Source organism: Rutilus rutilus (assembly GCF_951802725.1).
Source record: "Rutilus rutilus genome assembly, chromosome: 24".
Classification (NCBI taxonomy): Eukaryota; Metazoa; Chordata; class Actinopteri; order Cypriniformes; family Leuciscidae; genus Rutilus; species Rutilus rutilus.
Window position 1 is genome coordinate 29,278,018 of NC_140228.1, and position 23,585 is coordinate 29,301,602.

The following is a 23,585-nucleotide window of genomic DNA, read 5'->3' on the forward strand; positions in this document are numbered from 1 at the left end:
TTTTGAAATGTTTTATTCTGTGGCGGAAACAAGCCTCCATAATATGTCATATAAATAATATAAAAAAAAATGTAGGTAAAAAGAAAACATTGTTTACTTTGTCAGTTGTAGCTTAAACTATATATATTATTCAACAGTGTGTTACTGTGTGGAGAGGCTGACTAGCTGATTGAGCCACTCATTTCCAGTCCCACGTGTTGGTCCATGTGAGTAAGTCATAAGTCAAAGTGCCTTTGTTTGAGGAGTGATCTGAACCAAACACTGAGGATTGCGTTCAAAGACACGGCTTGTGGTTTTGCGTTTCAACTAAAACATGAAAATTATGCACAACTTCCCCTGCAACACACTGCAGTCACTGTACCTTAACAGCATGACCAGGTCGGCGTCACATGACAGCTTTTCAACACCTTGAGGACCTTCAGTCCTGATGTAATGGATTTTCTCCCTGAGAGAAAACATGTAAGAAGACCCAGAAGAAGCATGTAAACATTCACACAATCTCACATTTCCACTCTCACGCTAATGGAATGTTAATTGTTTTTAAAGTAACAGTAATGCACATGTTGAATGGAATTATAGTGTACATTCAGGAGTGCTATTGAGATAACGACCAGCTTTCTGCATTAGTGATGCTGTAAATGCATAAGTTACTGTATTTACGAGGTCAAATGCTGATTCACAGTCACAAAACTTTGTTTTATGCAACTTTATGAGACTGTAACTGTATTTCTATATAAGCGTAACAATACATTGTTAGTTGTAACTTGTTATTTTTGTATTATTTAAATATACTTTATATATAAAGTATATATTTATATACTGTCATTGTGGTAACACTTTACAGTAAGGTTCATTAGTTAACATTATTTAATGTATTAAACAACATGAACGTACAATGAGCAATGCATTTGTTACAGTATTTATTAATCTTTGTTAATGTTAGTTAATATAAATACAGCTATTGATTGTTTGTTCATGTTAGTTCACAGTGCATTAACTAATGTTACCAAATATAACCTTTAATTTTAATAACGTATTAGTTAATGTTGAAATGAATAAGAACTCAAATGAATAAATGCTGTAGAAGTATTGGTCATTCTTAGTTCATGTTAACTAGGTAGTTAACTAATGTTTACTAATGAACCTTATTGTAAAGTGTTACCGTTATTGTAATTTTATATTTTGTTTTCATTTTAGTTTAAGTTTTATTAATTTAGTAATAGAATGTGTCAATATGGATCTCTGCAGTCCCAGAATATTTCTTGCTGCTGTTACAGTGCTTTCATTTTCTTTGGCATAAAACGACTGGCGTTCTGCTCACTCTTGTATAGTAGGACCTATTTAACTAAAATGCGTGCTTGAGTTGCTAAGTCCCCATCAAGCTCTATAACCCGAGTTCGAGTCCCGGTGTTGACAGACACTTGAGTGTGTGATTACAGAGACGGCCTCACCTGAGTGTGTGATTACAGAGACAGCCTCACCTGAGTGTGTGATTTCAGAGACAGCCTCACCTGAGTGTGTGATTAAAGAGACAGCCTCACCTGAGTGTGTGATTAAAGAGACGGCCTCACCTGAGTGTGTGATTTCAGAGACAGCCTCACCTGAGAGACGGCCTCACCTGAGTGTGTGATTACAGAGACGGCCTCACCTGAGTGTGTGATTACAGAGACGGCCTCACCTGAGTGTGTGATTACTGAGACGGCCTCACCTGAGTGTGGGATTTCTGAGACGGCCTCACCTGAGTGTGTGATTACTGAGACGGCCTCACCTGAGTGTGTGATTACTGAGACGGCCTCACCTGAGTGTGGGATTACAGAGACGGCCTCACCTGAGTGTGTGATTTCAGAGACGGCCTCACCTGAGTGTGGGATTACAGAGACGGCCTCACCTGAGTGTGTGATTACTGAGACGGCCTCACCTGAGTGTGTGATTTCAGAGACGGCCTCACCTGAGTGTGTGATTTCAGAGACGGCCTCACCTGAGTGTGTGATTACTGAGACGGCCTCACCTGAGTGTGGGATTACAGAGACGGCCTCACCTGAGTGTGTGATTTCAGAGACGGCCTCACCTGAGTGTGTGATTTCAGAGACGGCCTCACCTGAGTGTGTGATTTCAGAGACGGCCTCACCTGAGTGTGTGATTTCAGAGACGGCCTCACCTGAGTGTGGGATTACAGAGACAGCCTCACCTGAGAGACGGCCTCACCTGAGTGTGTGATTACTGAGACGGCCTCACCTGAGTGTGTGATTTCAGAGACGGCCTCACCTGAGTGTGTGATTACTGAGACGGCCTCACCTGAGTGTGTGATTAAAGAGACGGCCTCACCTGAGAGACGGCCTCACCTGAGTGTGTGATTACTGAGACGGCCTCACCTGTGTGTGTGATTTCAGAGACAGCCTCACCTGTGTGTGTGATTTCAGAGACGGCCTCACCTGAGTGTGTGATTTCAGAGACAGCCTCACCTGAGTGTGTGATTACTGAGACGGCCTCACCTGAGAGACGGCCTCACCTGAGTGTGTGATTACAGAGACGGCCTCACCTGAGTGTGGGATTTCTGAGACGGCCTCACCTGTGTGTGTGATTTCAGAGACAGCCTCACCTGTGTGTGTGATTTCAGAGACGGCCTCACCTGAGTGTGTGATTTCAGAGACAGCCTCACCTGTGTGTGTGATTTCAGAGACAGCCTCACCTGTGTGTGTGATTTCAGAGACGGCCTCACCTGAGTGTGTGATTTCAGAGACAGCCTCACCTGAGTGTGTGATTACAGAGATGGCCTCACCTGAGAGACGGCCTCACCTGAGTGTGTGATTACAGAGACGGCCTCACCTGAGTGTGTGATTACTGAGACGGCCTCACCTGAGAGACGGCCTCACCTGAGTGTGTGATTACTGAGACGGCCTCACCTGAGTGTGTGATTACTGAGACGGCCTCACCTGAGTGTGTGATTTCAGAGACGGCCTCACCTGAGTGTGTGATTACACAGACGGCCTCACCTGAGTGTGTGATTACAGAGACGGCCTCACCTGAGAGACGGCCTCACCTGAGTGTGTGATTACTGAGACGGCCTCACCTGAGAGACGGCCTCACCTGAGTGTGTGATTACTGAGACGGCCTCACCTGAGTGTGTGATTTCAGAGACGGCCTCACCTGAGTGTGTGATTTCAGAGACGGCCTCACCTGAGTGTGTGATTACAGAGACGGCCTCACCTGAGAGACGGCCTCACCTGAGTGTGTGATTACTGAGACGGCCTCACCTGAGAGACGGCCTCACCTGAGTGTGTGATTACTGAGACGGCCTCACCTGAGTGTGTGATTTCAGAGACGGCCTCACCTGAGAGACGGCCTCACCTGAGTGTGTGATTACTGAGACGGCCTCACCTGAGTGTGTGATTACAGAGACGGCCTCACCTGAGTGTGTGATTACTGAGATGGCCTCACCTGAGAGATGGCCTCACCTGAGTGTGTGATTACTGAGATGGCCTCACCTGAGTGTGTGATTATTGAGATGGCCTCACCTGAGAGACGGCCTCACCTGAGTGTGTGATTTCAGAGACGGCCTCACCTGAGTGTGTGATTACAGAGACGGCCTCACCTGAGTGTGTGATTTCAGAGACAACCTCACCTGAGTGTGTGATTACAGAGATGGCCTCACCTGAGTGTGTGATTACTGAGACAACCTCACCTGAGTGTGTGATTACAGAGATGGCCTCACCTTAGTGTGTGATTATTGAGACGGCCTCACCTGAGTGTGTGATTACAGAGACGGCCTCACCTGAGAGATGGCCTCACCTGAGTGTGTGATTACTGAGGCGGCCTCACCTGAGAGACGGCCTCACCTGAGTGTGTGATTTCAGAGACGGCCTCACCTGAGTGTGTGATTACAGAGACGGCCTCACCTGAGTGTGTGATTTCAGAGACAACCTCACCTGAGTGTGTGATTACAGAGATGGCCTCACCTGAGTGTGTGATTACTGAGACAACCTCACCTGAGTGTGTGATTACAGAGATGGCCTCACCTGAGTGTGTGTGATTACTGAGATGGCCTCACCTGAGAGATGGCCTCACCTGAGTGTGTGATTACTGAGGCGGCCTCACCTGAGAGACGGCCTCACCTGAGTGTGTGATTTCAGAGACGGCCTCACCTGAGTGTGTGATTACAGAGACGGCCTCACCTGAGTGTGTGATTTCAGAGACAACCTCACCTGAGTGTGTGATTACAGAGATGGCCTCACCTGAGTGTGTGATTACTGAGATGGCCTCACCTGAGAGATGGCCTCACCTGAGTGTGTGATTACTGAGATGGCCTCACCTGAGTGTGTGATTACAGAGATGGCCTCACCTGAGTGTGTGATTACTGAGATGGCCTCACCTGAGTGTGTGATTACTGAGATGGCCTCACCTGAGAGATGGCCTCACCTGAGTGTGTGATTACAGAGATGGCCTCACCTGAGTGTGTGATTACTGAGATGGCCTCACCTGAGTGTGTGATTACAGAGATGGCCTCACCTGAGTGTGTGATTTCAGAGACAACCTCACCTGAGTGTGTGATTACAGAGATGGCCTCACCTGAGTGTGTGTGATTACTGAGATGGCCTCACCTGAGAGATGGCCTCACCTGAGTGTGTGATTACTGAGGCGGCCTCACCTGAGAGACGGCCTCACCTGAGTGTGTGATTTCAGAGACGGCCTCACCTGAGTGTGTGATTACAGAGACGGCCTCACCTGAGTGTGTGATTACTGAGATGGCCTCACCTGAGAGATGGCCTCACCTGAGTGTGTGATTACAGAGATGGCCTCACCTGAGTGTGTGATTTCAGAGACAACCTCACCTGAGTGTGTGATTACAGAGATGGCCTCACCTGAGTGTGTGATTTCAGAGACAACCTCACCTGAGTGTGTGATTACAGAGATGGCCTCACCTGAGTGTGTGTGATTACTGAGATGGCCTCACCTGAGAGATGGCCTCACCTGAGTGTGTGATTACTGAGGCGGCCTCACCTGAGTGTGTGATTTCAGAGACGGCCTCACCTGAGTGTGTGATTACAGAGACGGCCTCACCTGAGTGTGTGATTTCAGAGACAACCTCACCTGAGTGTGTGATTACAGAGATGGCCTCACCTGAGTGTGTGATTACTGAGATGGCCTCACCTGAGAGATGGCCTCACCTGAGTGTGTGATTACTGAGATGGCCTCACCTGAGTGTGTGATTACAGAGATGGCCTCACCTGAGTGTGTGATTACTGAGATGGCCTCACCTGAGTGTGTGATTACTGAGATGGCCTCACCTGAGAGATGGCCTCACCTGAGTGTGTGATTACAGAGATGGCCTCACCTGAGTGTGTGATTACTGAGATGGCCTCACCTGAGAGATGGCCTCACCTGAGTGTGTGATTACTGAGACGGCCTCACCTGAGTGTGTGATTACAGAGATGGCCTCACCTGAGAGATGGCCTCACCTGAGTGTGTGATTACTGAGATGGCCTCACCTGAGAGATGGCCTCACCTGAGTGTGTGATTACTGAGATGGCCTCACCTGAGTGTGTGATTACTGAGATGGCCTCACCTGAGAGACGGCCTCACCTGAGTGTGTGATTTCAGAGACGGCCTCACCTTAGTGTGTGATTATTGAGACGGCCTCACCTGAGTGTGTGATTACAGAGACGGCCTCACCTGAGTGTGTGTGATTACTGAGATGGCCTCACCTGAGAGATGGCCTCACCTGAGTGTGTGATTACTGAGGCGGCCTCACCTGAGAGACGGCCTCACCTGAGTGTGTGATTTCAGAGACGGCCTCACCTGAGTGTGTGATTACAGAGACGGCCTCACCTGAGTGTGTGATTACAGAGACGGCCTCACCTGAGTGTGTGATTACAGAGACGGCCTCACCTGAGTGTGTGATTACAGAGACGGCCTCACCTGAGTGTGTGTGATTACTGAGATGGCCTCACCTGAGAGATGGCCTCACCTGAGAGACGGCCTCACCTGAGTGTGTGATTTCAGAGACGGCCTCACCTGAGTGTGTGATTACAGAGACGGCCTCACCTGAGTGTGTGATTTCAGAGACGGCCTCACCTGAGTGTGTGATTACAGAGACGGCCTCACCTGAGTGTGTGATTACAGAGACGGCCTCACTTGAGTGTGTGATTACAGAGACGGCCTCACTTGAGTGTGTGTGATTACTGAGACGGCCTCACCTGAGTGTGTGATTTCTGGCGAGACTAGGCTGCCGTTCCTGTAGTGTGTCCAGTATGTTTGGCTGGCGGAGGAAAGCCACAATCTTGTCATTGTAAGCTGAGGATAAAGAAAACAGACAAAAACCTGTGATGTATTACTGAAAGTCATTATAAAATGCATTAAAAAATTAATTGTGGAGATTCCAAAAAAGTAGACTACAAACGATAATATGGTCAAATGTTATCACGGTTTATACCATGATCTGTCTGAATCCTCGATTCTGATTGGCTGGAAGGTGTGCAGTAAAACCACTGTTCTATATTAATGCACTGTTTTCAATGAGGCGCACACACACACACGTCACTCAGTGACAGTGCTGCACACACAGAAACATTCAGGAGCACAGAAACTTGTTGTCAACGTGACATTATTAAGGTGCTGTCTGTAAGAATGACAGCTAGTGGTTGAAATGAGTACTGCAGTCCAAATTAAAAATATCGTTGTTTCCCTCCTCCTCAGACTCGATGCTCACGCGGGTTGCCAGTTTAAGGACACGCGACAGATTTATCCGCGTTTAATATGCGCTTTAATATGCTAATATGCACAGATTTTTAGATGGATATCGAGGCTTTTTAGGTTGTGTGGAATCTGCAATCTCTGACCCAGTTTGTTTGCTCGTTTCCAAGGATGCAATACGCTGAGTTTCCTGACAACTGGCAACCCGGGTGTCGAAACACTATTGGCTGAACTTGCAGTGGGTGGAGTCACACAGACCAAAACAAAAACACACATTCCAACGCGGAACGTGTAAAATAATAAGTAAAATAACTGGCTGTAGAAGTGTTTTCCAGAGAAACGAGTTTATGAACTTAATTAATTAAGCATGTTTCCTAAATATCTGCAAGCATATTATGGTATTTTTATGCTTTAGTAGAGTAAAAAAGTTACATACAGCACCTTTAATCTTTGTTGATTAAAATAATTAATTTCTTTCAAAAAATATTATTGACCCCTTTTGTCCAAAATGTTACAATAATCACTTATTCAACTCAATGTTCCTCAATACCGATAATGAATACAAAATACATGTATTTCTTTCTGTCATTCTTTTGGTTGGCCATCTGTGTTTTGACTGACAGTTTGGTCAGCATCACCAGCAAGTCTTATGGCTTAAGACCAGGCGTCGTGTGTGTGTTGACTGACCCAGAGGCGCTGAATCCGGCTGGTTTAGACCATTTCCAGGTCTGTTCACCAGAGATGATCCTCTGCTGCGGGACACGTCTGATGCCTGAGGAACACAGCACATGATCAAAATTAAACAGAGCATATACTTTAATGTTCAAAAACAAAAACTTTTTCACATAATGTAAATTTTTACAGAACCGCTACTCTCAGGGGCTGTTTACACGACACTGTTTTCAACTAAAAACGTAAAACTCTGTATGCGCTTTGGCTGTTCGTTTACACGCAACGGTGTTTTGGGCGCCTGAAAACGCAAACTTTTGAAAACGGGTTTCAAAGTGCAAGTTTTTAAAAAACAGTCTCTGTCTAAACAACAAAAACGCGAATCTCTGAAGTGGATGACTTCATGTACATGCGTATTACAGTCAGTGTTTCATCACCATCTACTGGCCTGGCAGCAGAATACAGTCGTAATACAGTCATTTAGTTTGTAAACGTACCCTCAGTCTGTCTGAAATGCTCTGTTTGAGTTCTGGTAAAGCCCCGCCTTCCGAAAAGCCCAGAGTGCTCCGATTGGCCAGCTGTCCCAGTGCGTTGTGATTGGCCAAACACCTCAATTGTGTGTCGGAAATGTAATTTAATAATAGCAAGTTTCAGCTTCCAAGGCTTCTAATGCCTCTGTTTTCAGAAGGCCAAACAGAACGGTTTTGCTTTCGAATTGAAACACACAAACAACACTTAAGCCTCGTCTTCTTTCTCTGCGTTTGCCTTTGTTGCTGACAGATCTGGATCAGCGTTCTCTGTTAGATCAAATAAATCCCATTTGTGGGAGAATATGAGCTTTATAACTTTGCAGAACTTTGCAGGCCTCTTTAAATAAATCTAAACACATGAAATATATTTCCACATGATGCGTGTGTGTGTGTGTGTGTGTGTGCTGTACCTCTCCGGCACTATAGCTGCGCAGTCTCTGTAAGTGTTGTCTGTGTGTGAGGTGGTTGGGCAGTCGTCCATTCTGAAGGGGAATCCTGGGGTCAATGAAGGTCGTTGCCCGACTGTTGTGGTCCACGAAGAATGACTATCACAGCAAAACACACACACACACACACAGGTTTGTTTTGCTATAGTTGATAGGACATTCCATAGGCGTAATGGGTTTTATACTGTACAAACTGTTTATTCTAACACTAACCCTCCCCTAAACCTACCCACCACACACACACACACACACACACACACACACACACACTAACCCGACCCCTACCCCTACCCATCACACACACACACACACACACACACACTAACCCTAACTAAACCTACCCATCACAGAAAACTTTATGCATTTTTATATTTTTAATAAAACACAGTTTAGTGTGTTTTTAAAGCCATCTGAAACACGAGGACTCAGGAAATGTCCTCATAAATCACGTTCACGTTGTAATACCAGTGTAATACCCATGTCATTATACACATTTCTGTCCTCATAAATCACACAAAACAAACACACACACCATAAACCTTGGGCTGAACTGCACAACTCTTACACGTGTGTGTGTGTGTGTGTGTGTGTGTGGAAAGCTCACCTTGCCCTGCGGGTCAGTTTTGATCTCCCAGCCTCTCGGGAGCTCCAGATGAGTGTCAGCGAATTTGTTGAGGAAAGTGACGAGGTCCCGGTTGTGTTGATATCGCTCAAAGTTGCGCGCGTCTCGCCGTATTTTCAGAATCATGTGCTTTAGGCAGGTGCTGTTAGTAAACATCCGATATGCACCCTGAGGGGGGGGAAGACAAATGCATTAATCAATAAAACAGTTAGTAAAATATTTAAGCACGAATGTGAGTTTGCAGGGTTTCAATCTCACTGAATGATTGGAGAAGTCCTGCATATGTCACCAGAGAGAAGTCTGTTGTTTTTGGACATTTTGATTAAACATTACAATGTCAAAAAAGAAAGAAACATATGTAAAGTTTTTAAAGAAACTTTAAATAAACAATATAAATAAAATTTAATGACTAAAATAACTATCTTCCGGCAGACGGCCGTACGCATCGACTTACGCCACAAGAGTAACACTTGAACTTGACGCACTTGAAATTAGCTAGTTATTTTAGTCGATAAAGTTTTAAATATGGATATTTTTCTCGATCGAACACATCGCTTCACTTCAGAAGGCCTTTATTAACCCCTGCAGAGCCTGTGGAGCACTTTAATCATGAATAGATGCGCTTTGATGGACTTCCAAAGACAGACACCCATTCACTCCCATTATAAAGCTTGGAAGAGCCAGGAAACGTTTTAATATAACTCTGATTGTATTCGTCTGAAAGAAGAGTCATATACACCTAGAATGACTTCAGGATGAGTAAATCATGGGCTAATTTTCATTTTTGGGTGAACTATCCCTTTAAGTGAACGTAAACAGTTGAGAAGGAAAACACGTGTAACAGTATACTGGATCCTTGCATTCGGTCTTAAAGTGACAGCAGCCTAATAATCCTGCCGCTGTCTGGGTTTGATATGTTAACTGCAAAAGACAGAGAAAAACTTAATAACTTTTGAAGCTTTAATAAAGATGGATCTATATTTAATTTATACAGTGAAGACTATCCAGTGTTATTTTACATTTGATTACTTTATTCGATTTCTGCACATTAAAAACCTGAAAAGCACTTTTTACTTCATTTGTATCTTTGCTGTATTGTATGTATTTGTGCTATTGATCATAATTTGATTATTTGTTCTTATTTTATTACTGACACTTTACTTGTCTTTAACAATATTTAAAATGAATATGAGTTAGGCTAGTAGGTTTTGGTGTCATAACCTTGTTTATTAAGGATACATGGGTCAAAAACAACACAAACAATAACTAGGCCTATTTTATTTGAATTGATTTTAGTATTTTTGTGTGCTGGGTCTGACAAATTAGAAACAAATCCTTAGCGTTGAGCCCTGAATATTCAGTTACGGTGGATATTCCAAATATTTCATGTCAAAGGTCATATTTGGGTTTCAAGAACTAGAATATTGGCTCAGTCTGCACATGACAATCATATTAATTCATATTGTAAATCAATCACCTGGTCTGATATGGAGAATAAAGTGTTGTCATCAAACCAAACACACACTGAGATTCAGTATAATCATGAATATTCAATCAATGCCTCGTATTGATGAGGTCTCTGTACGTGACCTGCATGACATAACTTAAGAGAATAAAGGCATCTCTGAGAGCACGACACAGACACACACACACACAGATCTGCACCATAAACACACACATCCACTGCTATCTCAGCACGCTTTATCTTCGCCTTGTTAACGTCTGTTATCTGTCTCCTTTGCAGCAGGAGAGCTTATGTGATCAATAAAGAGGGAATCTGCAAATAGTTCAGTCAATATCAGCCTTCAACTAAAGTGCAATCTAGTCGTGGACAGAGTGAGTCCACAAGCGCTCGACGGATCCCGGAAACATCCTCACAGTGTCTGGATACACGGAAGCAAATTAAGCCATGAGTGAAAAACATCAGGGGGATTCAACACACTGGATGCGAATGGTTACGGTGAACTGGGAACGTTCTGGAAGAGTTATGGACAAACGTTCTTCCAGAAACGTTAGTAAAACGTTAATTCAAAGTTCTGGCCTTTAATTACGTTCTCAAAACATTAGCACAAACATTATGGGCCCTATTTTAACGATCTGAAACGCAAGTAACTTTGTGGGCGGATCTCGGATCTCGCAAATCTAAAATGTGTTGGTCTTCAGTAGCTTCATTACTCATAGGTGTGGTTTGGGCGTAACGTGAAATAAACCAATCAGAGCGTCATCTCACATTCCCTTTAAGAGCAGGCGTGCTTGCTCCATGGCGGATTGCTATTATAACGGCGGATTTGCCAGGAGCGGTTCACAGCCGAGGAGACCGACGTTCTCGTCAGGGCCGTAAAACACAGAGAAGTGACATTGGGGATGGAGAAACACACACAGATTAGCTTCGGTTAAACAGGCGTATGATGATTTGGGTAAATGTGTAAGCTAGATGTATGCCTATTTTTTCACATCTTCATGGACACCACAATGATTTCCCTCGGAATATTTTTCCTTGTAATAATGTATGATTTTCTAAAAATGAGAACTGCTGCTTCTGTGTAGATGAGATAAGCAAAGTGTGTGTGCGTTGTGCTCACGCTACATTATGGCCAAGCATGCGCCCTTAAAATAGCATCTGAATAACATGCGCCACTGACTTTAGACGAGGTTTCTCCTGGTCAGTGGCGGAATTGTTTTCTGAAACTGCAAAATAGCACCAGGGAACGTTTGCGCCGGAACACACCTCCTCTTCTCGCTGAACCGCCCCCGGGGGCGCAAGTTCATTCCCTAATTTACCGACGTGCGTCTGTGGAGGGAAAAGTCCGCTGTGCGTCGGGTGCAAAATAGGAATGATACATGCGTCGTGTACAAAGTCAATTGCGCTGGGTGCGAGATAGGGCCCCTAGTCTATGCAATCATGATGCAATTCTCTATTAAATATGATGTATTTGCCCTATATTTATACATCATACATGGAACGCTTTTCTGAAACATTTTAGTTGGCCGTTAGTCTAATGTTTTTATATGTTACTTTTTTTTCAGAAAGTTGCAAAATGATCAAATGGAGAAAAAAAAAAAAATCCCTTAATGTTTTTTTAAAAATGAAAAAACATTTTAAAACATTAAAAAGTTTTGAACGTTCAGAGAACATTCAGAAATAAGGTTTAATAACTTGATGCTGGGAACATTAGCAAACATATTTTTGTTAGTTTTAATCTGCTTTCTGCAAGACAAATGTCCAGGAATACACATGAAAACACAGATTTGAAGCTTCTCTCTGTGACGTACGTAGTTCGCATGGAGGACCGTGAAGAACTCTGGGTGTGTGACGAACTTGACGGTGGGACACTGGAGCAGAAGCGTGACGTTCGGCGTGTTCACAGGAGAGGAACAGCCTTCTCTTCTCGGATCTACAAACATCACAGGAACACGTTTACTGTCACTGGGACCGATGTCTCAATACACAGCTCAGTTTTACAACACTCTTCACACACTATCAGTCTGTGTGGGCTAAACTTTTATCATTGCTTTTACACATTCAGTGATGACATCTTTCAAATTACATTAGTACTTTTCTCACTCAAACACAAACACCATCAAAACTCTATATACCTACAGGCCAATGTGCACGTTTATATGCTTTTTTGAGTTCAAAACAGTTAAAAACCTAACATACAATACTGAATATGACAGTCATTTGGTACATTTCTACAGTAATACCCTAATTAATACCCATTAAAAAATGAATTACTGTGAAAGCTAGTAAATCCTAGACCGTTGTATCATCTATAATAAAGGCAAAGCTACTGTACAAATGTCAAAAGTCGAATTTCTAGTCAATAATGGATCGAGTTGGATCTTAGATTATCACTTATATTCAATCTAAAGCTTTCTGCAAGCATCTCACACACACACACACCTTCTGGATGAATTATGAATGGAGATACATACATATTTAAGTTGAAATGAAAGATTTCTGACACATATCTCCTGTCTGCAGCTGCCACACACACACACACACACACACCTACACAAACTCAAACGCCCACACAAACACACACTTACACAAACTCACACCCACACACGCACACTCTTCACAAACACACACTCTTCACATCAAACACACACTCTTCACAAACACACTCTTCACAAACACACACTCTTCCCATCACACACACTCTCTTCCCATCACACACACTCTCTTCCCATCACACACACACTCTTCACAAACACACACTCTTCCCATCACACACAGTGTGTGTGCAGCCGACCTGCAGTGTGTGTTGTGGACTCGCTCTCTGCATCTGCAGTGGTGTTCCTCAGCGGCTCGTCTTCGCTGGCCATCGTCCTCTGGATGTTCTGATACCTGGAGACAGAAGAACATCAGGCTCGTCAGCGGCGGCCCCGCAGGAGAACACCACACCAGGGCCGGCCCCGCAGGAGAACACCACACCAGGGCCGGCCCCGCAGGAGAACACCACACCAGCGCCGGCCCCGCAGGAGAACACCACACCAGCGCCGGCCCCGCAGGAGAACACCACACCAGGGCCGGCCCCGCAGGAGAACACCACACCAGGGCCGGCCCCGCAGGAGAACACCACACCAGGGCCGGCCCCGCAGGAGAACACCACACCAGCGTCGGCCCCGCAGGAGAACACCACACCAGCGCCGGCCCCGCAGGAGAACACCACACCAGGGCCGGCCCCGCAGGAGAACACCACACCAGGGCCGGCCCCGCAGGAGAACACCACACCAGCGCCGGCCCCGCAGGAGAACACCACACCAGCGTCGGCCCCGCAGGAGAACACCACACCAGGGCCGGCCCCGCAGGAGAACACCACACCAGGGGATGTGAGAGTGTGTTTGCTCTGAATGTTCACATACTCTGCAGTTTATGATGCTTTTTTTTTTTTTTTTGGTAATTGCAATTTATTTGTTTATTATTATCTTGACAATATATCAATCAAAAATAAAATGGAAGGAGAAGATTTTTTTTTTTTTTTTTTTTTTTACATATTGATGACAATAACAGTCATAGCTTATTTTTATATGAATCTTCAAGTTGATATAAAAGATGCATAAAAGTTACTGACATGGTATTTCAAAATCAACAACAATGTTCCAAAGTTTGGGGTCGGTACATTTTTTAAAATAAATATTTCTGAAAGAATCTCTTCTGCTCACCAAAGCTGCACTTCTTTTCAGCAAAAATACAGTAAAAACAGTGAAATATTATTCTTATGTAAATCAGCTGTTTTCTATGTGAATATATAGTAAAGTGTAATTTATTCCTGTGATCAAAGCATCATTACTCCAGTCTTCAGTGTCACATGATCCTTCAGAAATCACTCTAATATGAGGATTTGATGCATTGATTATAATCAATGTTGGAAACAGCTTCATATTTTTGTGGAAACAGTGATACATTTTATTTGTTAGGATTCTTTGATGATTAGAAAGTTCAAAAGAACAGCATTTATTTGAAATAGAATCTTTTGTTACATTATACATTAATGCATCATTGCTGAACAAAAGTATAAATTTCTTTCAAAGCCATTTCCAACACACTGCAGTGAATAACTGTCGTGACCTTGAGCTGTCGTGTGTCGAGTGTCCTCTAGGTGGCAGGTTCTCCTCAGATATAATATATACTTCAGATTTTGCTCCATTCATCCGATCAAGTCAATTCTCTGGCATTACAACACAATATTAAGGACATATTTATTGCCTTACTGGACGCCATCTTTATTACTGATCCATTTACTTTATTTATTACTTTATTAAAACTGGGAGCTGTGAAAAATATGATACACTGGTGTTTTGTCAGATGAGAAGTTGAATCTACGTATCATCTTTTTACTCTTTTAATTCCTTTTATATCTGTTTTAATTTTCCTTGCTTTTATTTTGTGATTATTTTAATTCCTTTCTGTGTAAAGCACTTTGAATTACCATAGTGATGAAATGTGCTGTATAAATAAACTTGCCTTGCCTTGATCAAAGTCTGCAATTATAGACTAATAAATCAATATTCTACAGCATATGCCAGGATAACGCAGTGAATGTAAGGGATAATGTACATCCAGCCGGTGGTTCAGAGAATTTGAATGAAACAAGAGAGAGCGAGTCCACGATACTGGATGGCATAATTAAATAACTGTACACAAAATATTGATTCGACTGAGTTTTAATATTTTATCAGCTCACCAAACGCAAAACTTCCACGGAGAAAAGCCGTTCCTAGCGAGCGTATAGCGCTGCTGACTCCAGTGACCCGGATGAGCCGGTGTTTCTGTTCTCAGAGGCTGTTATCTGGGAATCACTTACCGCTGGATGGAGCGATCGACCAATCAGAAGCAAGCGATTGACCAATCAGAGTCAAGCATTCCACAGAGCCGAGTAATAACCAGGATAACGCAGTGAATGTGAATCAGGAGTTGTCAGACCTGCGGTTGAGCTGCTCCATCTGGTGTGTGGATCCGGATCTCGGGATGCCGGAGCGTTTGGCCGCATGGATCGGCTTCTGCCATGTGGTGCTGCGGTTCACATGATCCACGTAGAAAACACGCCCGTGACTGTCTATCCGCGCTTCCCAGTCTGTGCCGGTTACAGAGAAACACATCAGCTGACAGATGAGACACATAGGTCACGCTTTATGTCCATAGTCCACTTTAGACATTCTACTCACTATAAGTAACTTTTGCAACTACATGTCAACTAACTCTCATTAGAGTATTAGAAGACTCTCTGTTTAGCTCTCTCATGAGAGTTAGTTGACATGTAGTTGCAAAGTTACTTATAGTGAGTAGAAAGGCTAAAGTGGACTATCGAAATAAAGTGGAACCGAAACATATAAACACTTACAATCAGACTGAGTAGAGAAAATGTTACGTTTGTGCACATGCATATCATATACTATATATGCAGTGTTCAATGCATAAAACATTGAAATGAACTTGAATTGATGTCAGCAAACGGGATGAAGAACTGGAGTGAAATTCAACGAGTTTTAAAAAAGTTTCGTTTTTAATAACGTTTCATTTTTCAGTATGAATGTTATAATACACACAATATAAGGAATATTTCAGGACATTGATGTAATAATCATAATCAATGTTCATAGAAATACAACAGCTGTTTTAAATTTGAATAATATTTCACTGTTTTTACTGTATTTTTGATCAAATAAATGCAGCTTTGATGAGCAAAAGACACTTTACATTATATAAAAAAAACATTACAAAATCTTACCGATACCAAACTTTTTAACAGTAGTGTACCCCGGTATAGTGTTTTTGATATATTTTATACATTTCATTCCAGTCATTCCAGTTGCTGCATCTTGTGTGACCTGGACATCTAACTTCACATTCATGAACCGAACAGAAGGCAGTTGTTAAACTGGAGAACAACATACAGAATATGCATGAAGACACACACACACACACACACACACACACACACACACACACACACACACACACAGACACAGACACACACACACACACACACACACACACACACACACACACACAGACACAGACACACACACACACACACACACACACACACACACACACACAGACACACACACACAGACACAGACACACACACACACACACACACACACACACACACACACACACACACACACAGACAGACAGACAGACACAGACACACACACACACACACACACACACACACACACACACACACACAGACACACACACACACAGACACACACACACACACACACACACACACACACACACACACACACACAGACACACAGACACAGACACACACACACACACACACACACACACACACACACACACACACACAGATGAAGGCAGCAGGTTAATGGCCTAAGCGAGGGAAAGGAATGACTCAGGAAAGCTTACTTGGTGGTAATGGCTGATCAACGCTTGTGTAATGATGGGGGTCGGGAAGATGAGTGAACGCATGATGGCTGATCTGCAAATGACAACTGCCTACAAACACAACCACAACACAGGCCATGACTTATGACAATCTGCATGTGCCATAAATCAGCGGTTCTCAACTGGTTGCGTGAGAATTTCCCTGTCAATGTATCATAAAAAATAATAAAATAAAAAGTACAATAAATAGAATGTAATCCCTCAATCAAATACTTAAAATTAAATTCAAAAAATATAGTAAGTTTAATAAATAAAAAAAATGTTTTGCATAATATACAATGTTGGTGCTCTGTGTTTCCCCTTCAAGTCAAATGTAAAATCAATGTAAAGTCCTGAAGCAAATCAAGTTGAGAACCACTGCCATGAATAATATATATAGGCTGAATTCAGGACCAAAATTGTCACAATTTACCTGAATTCACCATATATACTGTATGTAATAAACTGAACACAAACATGAACATGGTAGCCTTTCTGGTGACTGTCCATTAAATGGTGTCAGTGGAGGAGAAATATTAATTAGGGAGCCATTATCGGTTCTCATATTCATGCGCGTATGAATGAGTTTCAGCAGTAATTGGCTGCCAAACTCATCACTGGTCAAGCCGTTTCGGAGAGTGAGCAGCACAAGCAGTTATACAGGGGCTTTACACTGATGATGATATTTTGCTATGAATCCGATCCGATCCGATACCAAAAATTCAGAGTATCGACCGATACCGATCCGATACCAGCGCAGTTCTTTTTAAATCAAGTAGAATTACTATAACTCTGTGTGTTGAACTGATAATCACTCTTTTGTGTGTTAAACACAATCTACTAAATTCATCATAAAGAAAAACAACAAATCAAAAAAATATATGATCATAATCTATGACAAAAAAATTATTTTAAACTAGATTAGTGGATAATTCAGCAGTAAAAGTTACTCTAGAATAATCACGAGTGCACAATAATTGAATACAATCTGAACATTTAGTGAACAAAAACATTATTTAGTGGGGAACAAATAAGAGACGTGTAGCACTGAATCTGGTCAAACGTTTCACATTGCTCTTTGTATTGTTGTAAAATACATTCATGAGAAACGATATATATATAATATAAAATTAAGACATCTTTTAAATGTACAGCACAGCTGTTTAATGACGCAGCAACATATGATAGATATGACAGAACAAGAAAGGCTATTACAGTTTTTTTCGATTGCTAAACGACAGTGGGCACAACTGGAGTCACATGTGCAAAACTCTAACTACAGTCTGCACAGCAGCAGTTCATGTGGACCAAACTCTAGTTCGTTTTTCATTGCTTGAACACAGTTTTCAAAACTCTACACACTTATCCCATGACTTTAACCACAACCTGCACAACACTGTGGATTTACAGCACTTTGTTCAAATGCTAACACACTGCTGTCAAAACTGTGAACCACACATTCAAAACAGAAGAGATTTCAGCCTTGTGCCTTTCAAACACTGCTGATTGCAATCTCAGCTGAAAGGCTCCCATACACAAAATAAATATATTTGAAATATATTTTTGGAATATATGCAAATATTCGAAATTGGCCCAATAAATATATTTTAGATACAGTAAATATATGTAAATATATTTCACACTTACAGTAACATCATATGTTTTTGTTATATTTCAGAATATATTTCAAAATGATAAATATAAGTGACCAACAATGCAAATATATTTCAATATATTTTTTTTCTGTATGGGTGGAGGTGGAAAGTGTTTGGTCACCACCCACATGACCAAATGTCTCTTTTGGAAGCCATGCGTGCCGGATGTGAGGACATGTGTCCAGAGGACTGCCAGGGATGGATAAGGCACTCCAGAAGGTTCTTCCCCAGGTGCATGGCAAGAGAGAACATTAGATGTGATTTTGATGAAAGCCTGTGGCCTGATGCTAGAGAGAGGCAGGATTAGCCCCTCAATTATTTGTTTGAATTACAGTATGTACTTTTAGTTTCTACCTTTTTTTTCTCATTACTGTAATTCCATAAATTACTTCAGACTATTGAAGCAAACTGCTAATTTTCATTTACCTTAAAGAATTGTTATGTTCTAAAAATTTAAATAAATCACGTGAAAGAATGTCACTCTTTTCTTTGAAGAAAATATTACTTTGTATGTCACTGAAATTGTTCAAACTGTAAAGATGAAAAGTTAGTATTTTCTGTATTGGTGTTTGATGCTAGTGTTTTTCCTCTCAGTGTGTTCTGAGTGACCGTGTGTGTTATCTCAGTGAGGGTTGTGCCAGTGTTTGGCTGCACTGAGCCGGTTTGAGCCATGTGTTAAGAGTTGTGTTACTTGGAGTGAGTTTTGCAGGCGATGTGAACTGTTTAGCTCAGGAGACTGTTGGTAGTGCAGACTGTAGTTAGAGTTTTGCACATGTAGCTCCAGTTGTGCTCACTGTCGTTTAGCAATCGAAAAAAACTGTAATAATCTTTCATTGTGCAAAAGTATTATGATATGAAAGGCTCCGATACAGTGCGTATGCGCATCCCGAGCACAGAATGATGCGCTTGAAGCAACAGCGCTTCACATTGAAAAGTTCAAAGCACAAAGGAAAGACATATTGATGCGTAGTGTATTATACAGTATATATCTATGCAATAGTTTAGTGAGCCTTTTCTTTTAACAGTTTCAAATTTCAGTTACTGAGCGCATGAAGAACAGCTATAGTGCTCTCTACTCCAGTGCTGTGATCTAACAGACACCCGGGAGAACGAAACATGATTAAGGTACAGCAATAAAGTTGTTTTATGCGAAACCATAGCCCTTTATCTACAGATCAAGTATAATAATAGTAACACTGAATAATGAACAGCGGAGGGAAGCGTTTACGTGAACTTGAATTCAACGACTTAAATATTAATTTCTACCTCACATTACACTATAGAATGGCTTCAGAATACTTATAATATAGTGCACGAAAACTTAATGGTGCTTTATTATGTTTTTGTGCCTTTTGTGAGGCTTAACAATAACACAGTATAGTATACGCACAATATCGGATTTGGATCGGTGTTGTCTGACTGATACCCGATCCGGCAAAGAATGGGAGTATCGGATCTGATACCGATACTGAGTATCGGATCGGCGCATCCCTAGTATAAAAGGAAACCGTTCCAAAACCATAACCATAGAGCTGGATCTGTTCAGTGTTACGTAATCTCATAATGAGTGCTCAGTATGATTCTCCTCATTGTATTTCTGTACTCACTGCACAGATAATGCATCCCACAATGCACTGCTGACGACTTATCTAGAAACACTATCAGGTGCATTTTTCACCATCACTTGTATCGTTGATCAAACTGTCAATAAGACATTTTAGCACAATATTAGACCAAAAAAGCAATTCTATTTTCGCTATCTAGAATTATAATGTTGTTCAACTAAACATGCAACTGCCATTCATAAGTTCTCTCCCGTGGCCTAATGGGATAGTAAAGTGTCCATCGGATGCACACTTCAGAATCTCACCGGGAGTAGTGGCTCATCCGGGCGCCTACTGTTTTTCGAATACTAAGCATTTGGAAATACTCTGTTGGTGTACTGTTTTTCGCATGCTATAAAGTCGGTAAGTATTCGATTTTGAACGCAGCAAAAATGCTCATTAAGATTAGCAGGATGATAACATGAGATAAAATTAACCAAATACTGATGATTTGATCTTCTTTAGCCGTGTTTCCACTGTCGGGCCAGTGCGAGCCAGGGCTGTCAAAGGGCCGGGCCGGGCGGGGCTAATAGCCTCGGACCCGGAGCACCGAGCCCAAAGCCACTCTGCGTTTCTACCGTCGGGCCAGAAGCTCCACAGCGCTTCAATTCAATTCAATTCAATTCAAATTTCAATTCAATTCAATTCAAATTTCAATTCAATTCAATTCAAATTTATTTGTATAGCGCTTCACTAAAACACGCCTCTCTGGATCAACGTCACACAAACCCATCATTTCACCAACAAATGGAAGTTTTATCAGAAAACTAATCAGAAAGAAAGCACTGAAAACTAACGATATCACAAAACGAACATGATAAAAGCGGCCATTTGTTGGCATTTTTGTTGTTTACTTATAGATTTAAAACCCAAACATCTTTGTTTTACCACAGGTTTACAATAAAAAGGGATACATTGATCATAATGAATTAATCTGTGTCAGGATTGCATATTAGTCACACAGCAATAAAGTGGTATTTACCGTTATTTCACAAAAGAAAGAGGACACACGTAGCCTGTAATATCAGAGAAACAGAGGAAGCTCCCGTAAAACCGGAATTGCTTTATTTTATGACATATGCAGAGCTAAATATGGATATCAGACAGTCTGGTATAAAGAGACGAGACGTACTGACAGATAAAATAAAAACACGATTGAGATAGCCTATATGATTTGTGCAGTTTGTTCAAGCGGACATATTTACCATGTTTACTATGGTAATGGTTAGCATGTATAGTCTTTTGCATTGCATATAAATATCTCTGCATTATAAGGTGATCAGAATCCACATCGGATCACAAACAGAAGGTATTCAAACACTCTGAAAGTGAGTTTTGAGCTCAAATGATTTTCAAAGTCTTTAATGCTGATTAGCTGGTATATGAAAACATACGCAGCGCTGGCGTAAACTCCAGCTTTGTTCGTAACCACTCCTCAAGCCCGAGTTGGCCCGCTTTGGACTAAGGTATTCGGCTGGCCCAAAAACCCTGGCCATTGGCCCCAAGCAAGCCCCGACGAGGCCCGATCAAGCCCTGAAAGTGGAAATGCTACTGTCCCTGGCACACACTAGCACACACGTTTTTTTTGCCTGACAGTGGAAACGCGGCTTTTGATCAAGAAATATCAAGAATTCCTGCACACCCCTGCAGAAAAATCCAGCATAAATCAACACTAATTCCATGATGGTCCAGTCTGGTTTATGATGATTAGAGCTGGTAAAATACTGGTCTAGCGGGTGGCCCAGCTTAGTCAAGCTGCTTTCAAGCATAACTGAGCTGGTCCACCAGTACTCCCACTTCCCATGCCGGGGAGGAGCAAACCAGCAACTAACATCCCATGCTGGACCCAGCATGCAAAACATACCTTGTGCTGGTGACTTTTCAGCAGGGACATTCAAGAGTTTAGCAAGCCCCTTTCATCAATGCATAATTTGGACAAGGCTCCTCACCTGATGAGGTAACACTGGGCCCAGCTCCTGGCGACACCTCCACCGCCCCTTCTCTCTGGGGACTGTCCTCCGAGGACGACTCTCTCCACTGAACCGACCCGTCTCCTGGCTCCCTGATCTCTGGACTCTGCATCGAGTCCGAGACGGATTCAAAAGCACTGTTCTCTTCCTCCTCTTCCTCCTGCGAGGAGAAGACAGTGCTCTCCGACAGCCGTGTGCTGTCGACCGAAGAGAGACGTGTGTGGCTGCACAGGTGGTTACGACCCTCGTAGCCCGAGTTACTGTAACAGGAAGTGCTGTAACAGGAAGTGCTGTAACAGGAAGTGCTGTAGCAGGAGTTGTCACACAGTTCGCACTCACTCACTCGAGGATCCCTTCTGCTTACACACACATCCCCGTCTTCGCTGTCCGGCCGAAGGGTGCGAGGTGAGGGTCTTTCCCCCTCCAGGAGTTGGTTGAGTTCGGACAAGCGCTCGATGGAGAGGCTACGTGGTAAGGTACGCCTGCAACACGGTCTAGGACACTCAGGCACGATTGATGGAGACTGAGCTTCAGACACCTCATCTTCATCCTCCTCTTTGTCCTCTTGGGGTTTGACAGTGAGTTCTTCTGATTCTGGATCAAGAACTTCGTCTTCATCTTGGCTGTCATGGTGGCATTGAGCTGACGGCAAGCTGTGCAGCAAATGATGAATGCGGATGTAGTGAGACCGTGGCGTCTCGGGTTCTTCACAGGCTGAGGCGATGACTGTCTCTAATTCGGACACTGGAAGCGAACAGGGTCGGCTTTTTCGCTTCAAGGCACCTCGCATCCTTGGGGAACAGGGTTCTTCCTCATTCCCATCTCCTTCCACCCTCATGTCAACATGCTCTGAGCTTCTCTCAACCTCTACATGCTCTCCAGTTGGTCTCATTTCATCTCCACATGTGTCTTCAGCATCATGGTTCTCCAGTTCCTCCAAAGGAGTCTCGGCCACAGTTTCCTCGGACTCTATTATTCCAGGGTCTTGCTCCTCAGTTTCTCCTTGAGTGGCATCACTCAATAGTGTCTCTCCTTGAGCTGTTACAAGCTCATCGGCTGATCCTTCAGCTTCCGGTTGGGGATCAGCTATTGAAGTAAGCAGCACAGCATCTTGGGTCTCTATGTCGGGAGGACTTTCGGCAGGCGGCTCCTGGACGTCAGGTCCCAAACTCAATGCATCTTCTATAGGCAGATCAGAAGCTGCTGGTTGGTCCTCGTTGGGCTCCAGCTCAGCCTCCTGGTCAGGCACCACATCAAAGACTGGCATTGCATTGAGGGATACTTCTTCATCATCTACCAAGGAGAACAAACAAATCTCTCAGTACGGTTAAACAGACCAGCTATGAAATACCTCAAGACACCTTTAGCAATAATCAGTACTTGTGTAGAAATTTCCGGTCTTAAAGGCCCTGTTTAAACCTGATATTAAGACACATTTTGGTTGATCAGATCACAAGTAGACGAGGGACACACATTCCCGTTTACAAATGGTG

General features: G+C 43.0%; 1 protein-coding gene across 1 annotated transcript in view; it reads right to left on the reverse strand.

The window, feature by feature from the left end:
* hecw1a (HECT, C2 and WW domain containing E3 ubiquitin protein ligase 1a) overlaps positions 1-23,585 on the reverse strand; it is a 99,322-nt gene that overhangs the window by 20,352 nt on the left and 55,385 nt on the right. The window contains exons 10-18 of the mRNA XM_084398203.1: positions 22,072-23,385; positions 15,388-15,538; positions 13,214-13,308; positions 12,231-12,352; positions 8,940-9,125; positions 8,300-8,434; positions 7,378-7,462; positions 6,195-6,291; positions 362-445 (exon numbers count right to left, since the gene is read on the reverse strand). Of these exons, the coding sequence (XP_084254329.1) occupies positions 362-445; positions 6,195-6,291; positions 7,378-7,462; positions 8,300-8,434; positions 8,940-9,125; positions 12,231-12,352; positions 13,214-13,308; positions 15,388-15,538; positions 22,072-23,385 (2,269 nt within the window). The remainder of the gene's footprint in view (positions 1-361; positions 446-6,194; positions 6,292-7,377; positions 7,463-8,299; positions 8,435-8,939; positions 9,126-12,230; positions 12,353-13,213; positions 13,309-15,387; positions 15,539-22,071; positions 23,386-23,585) is intronic.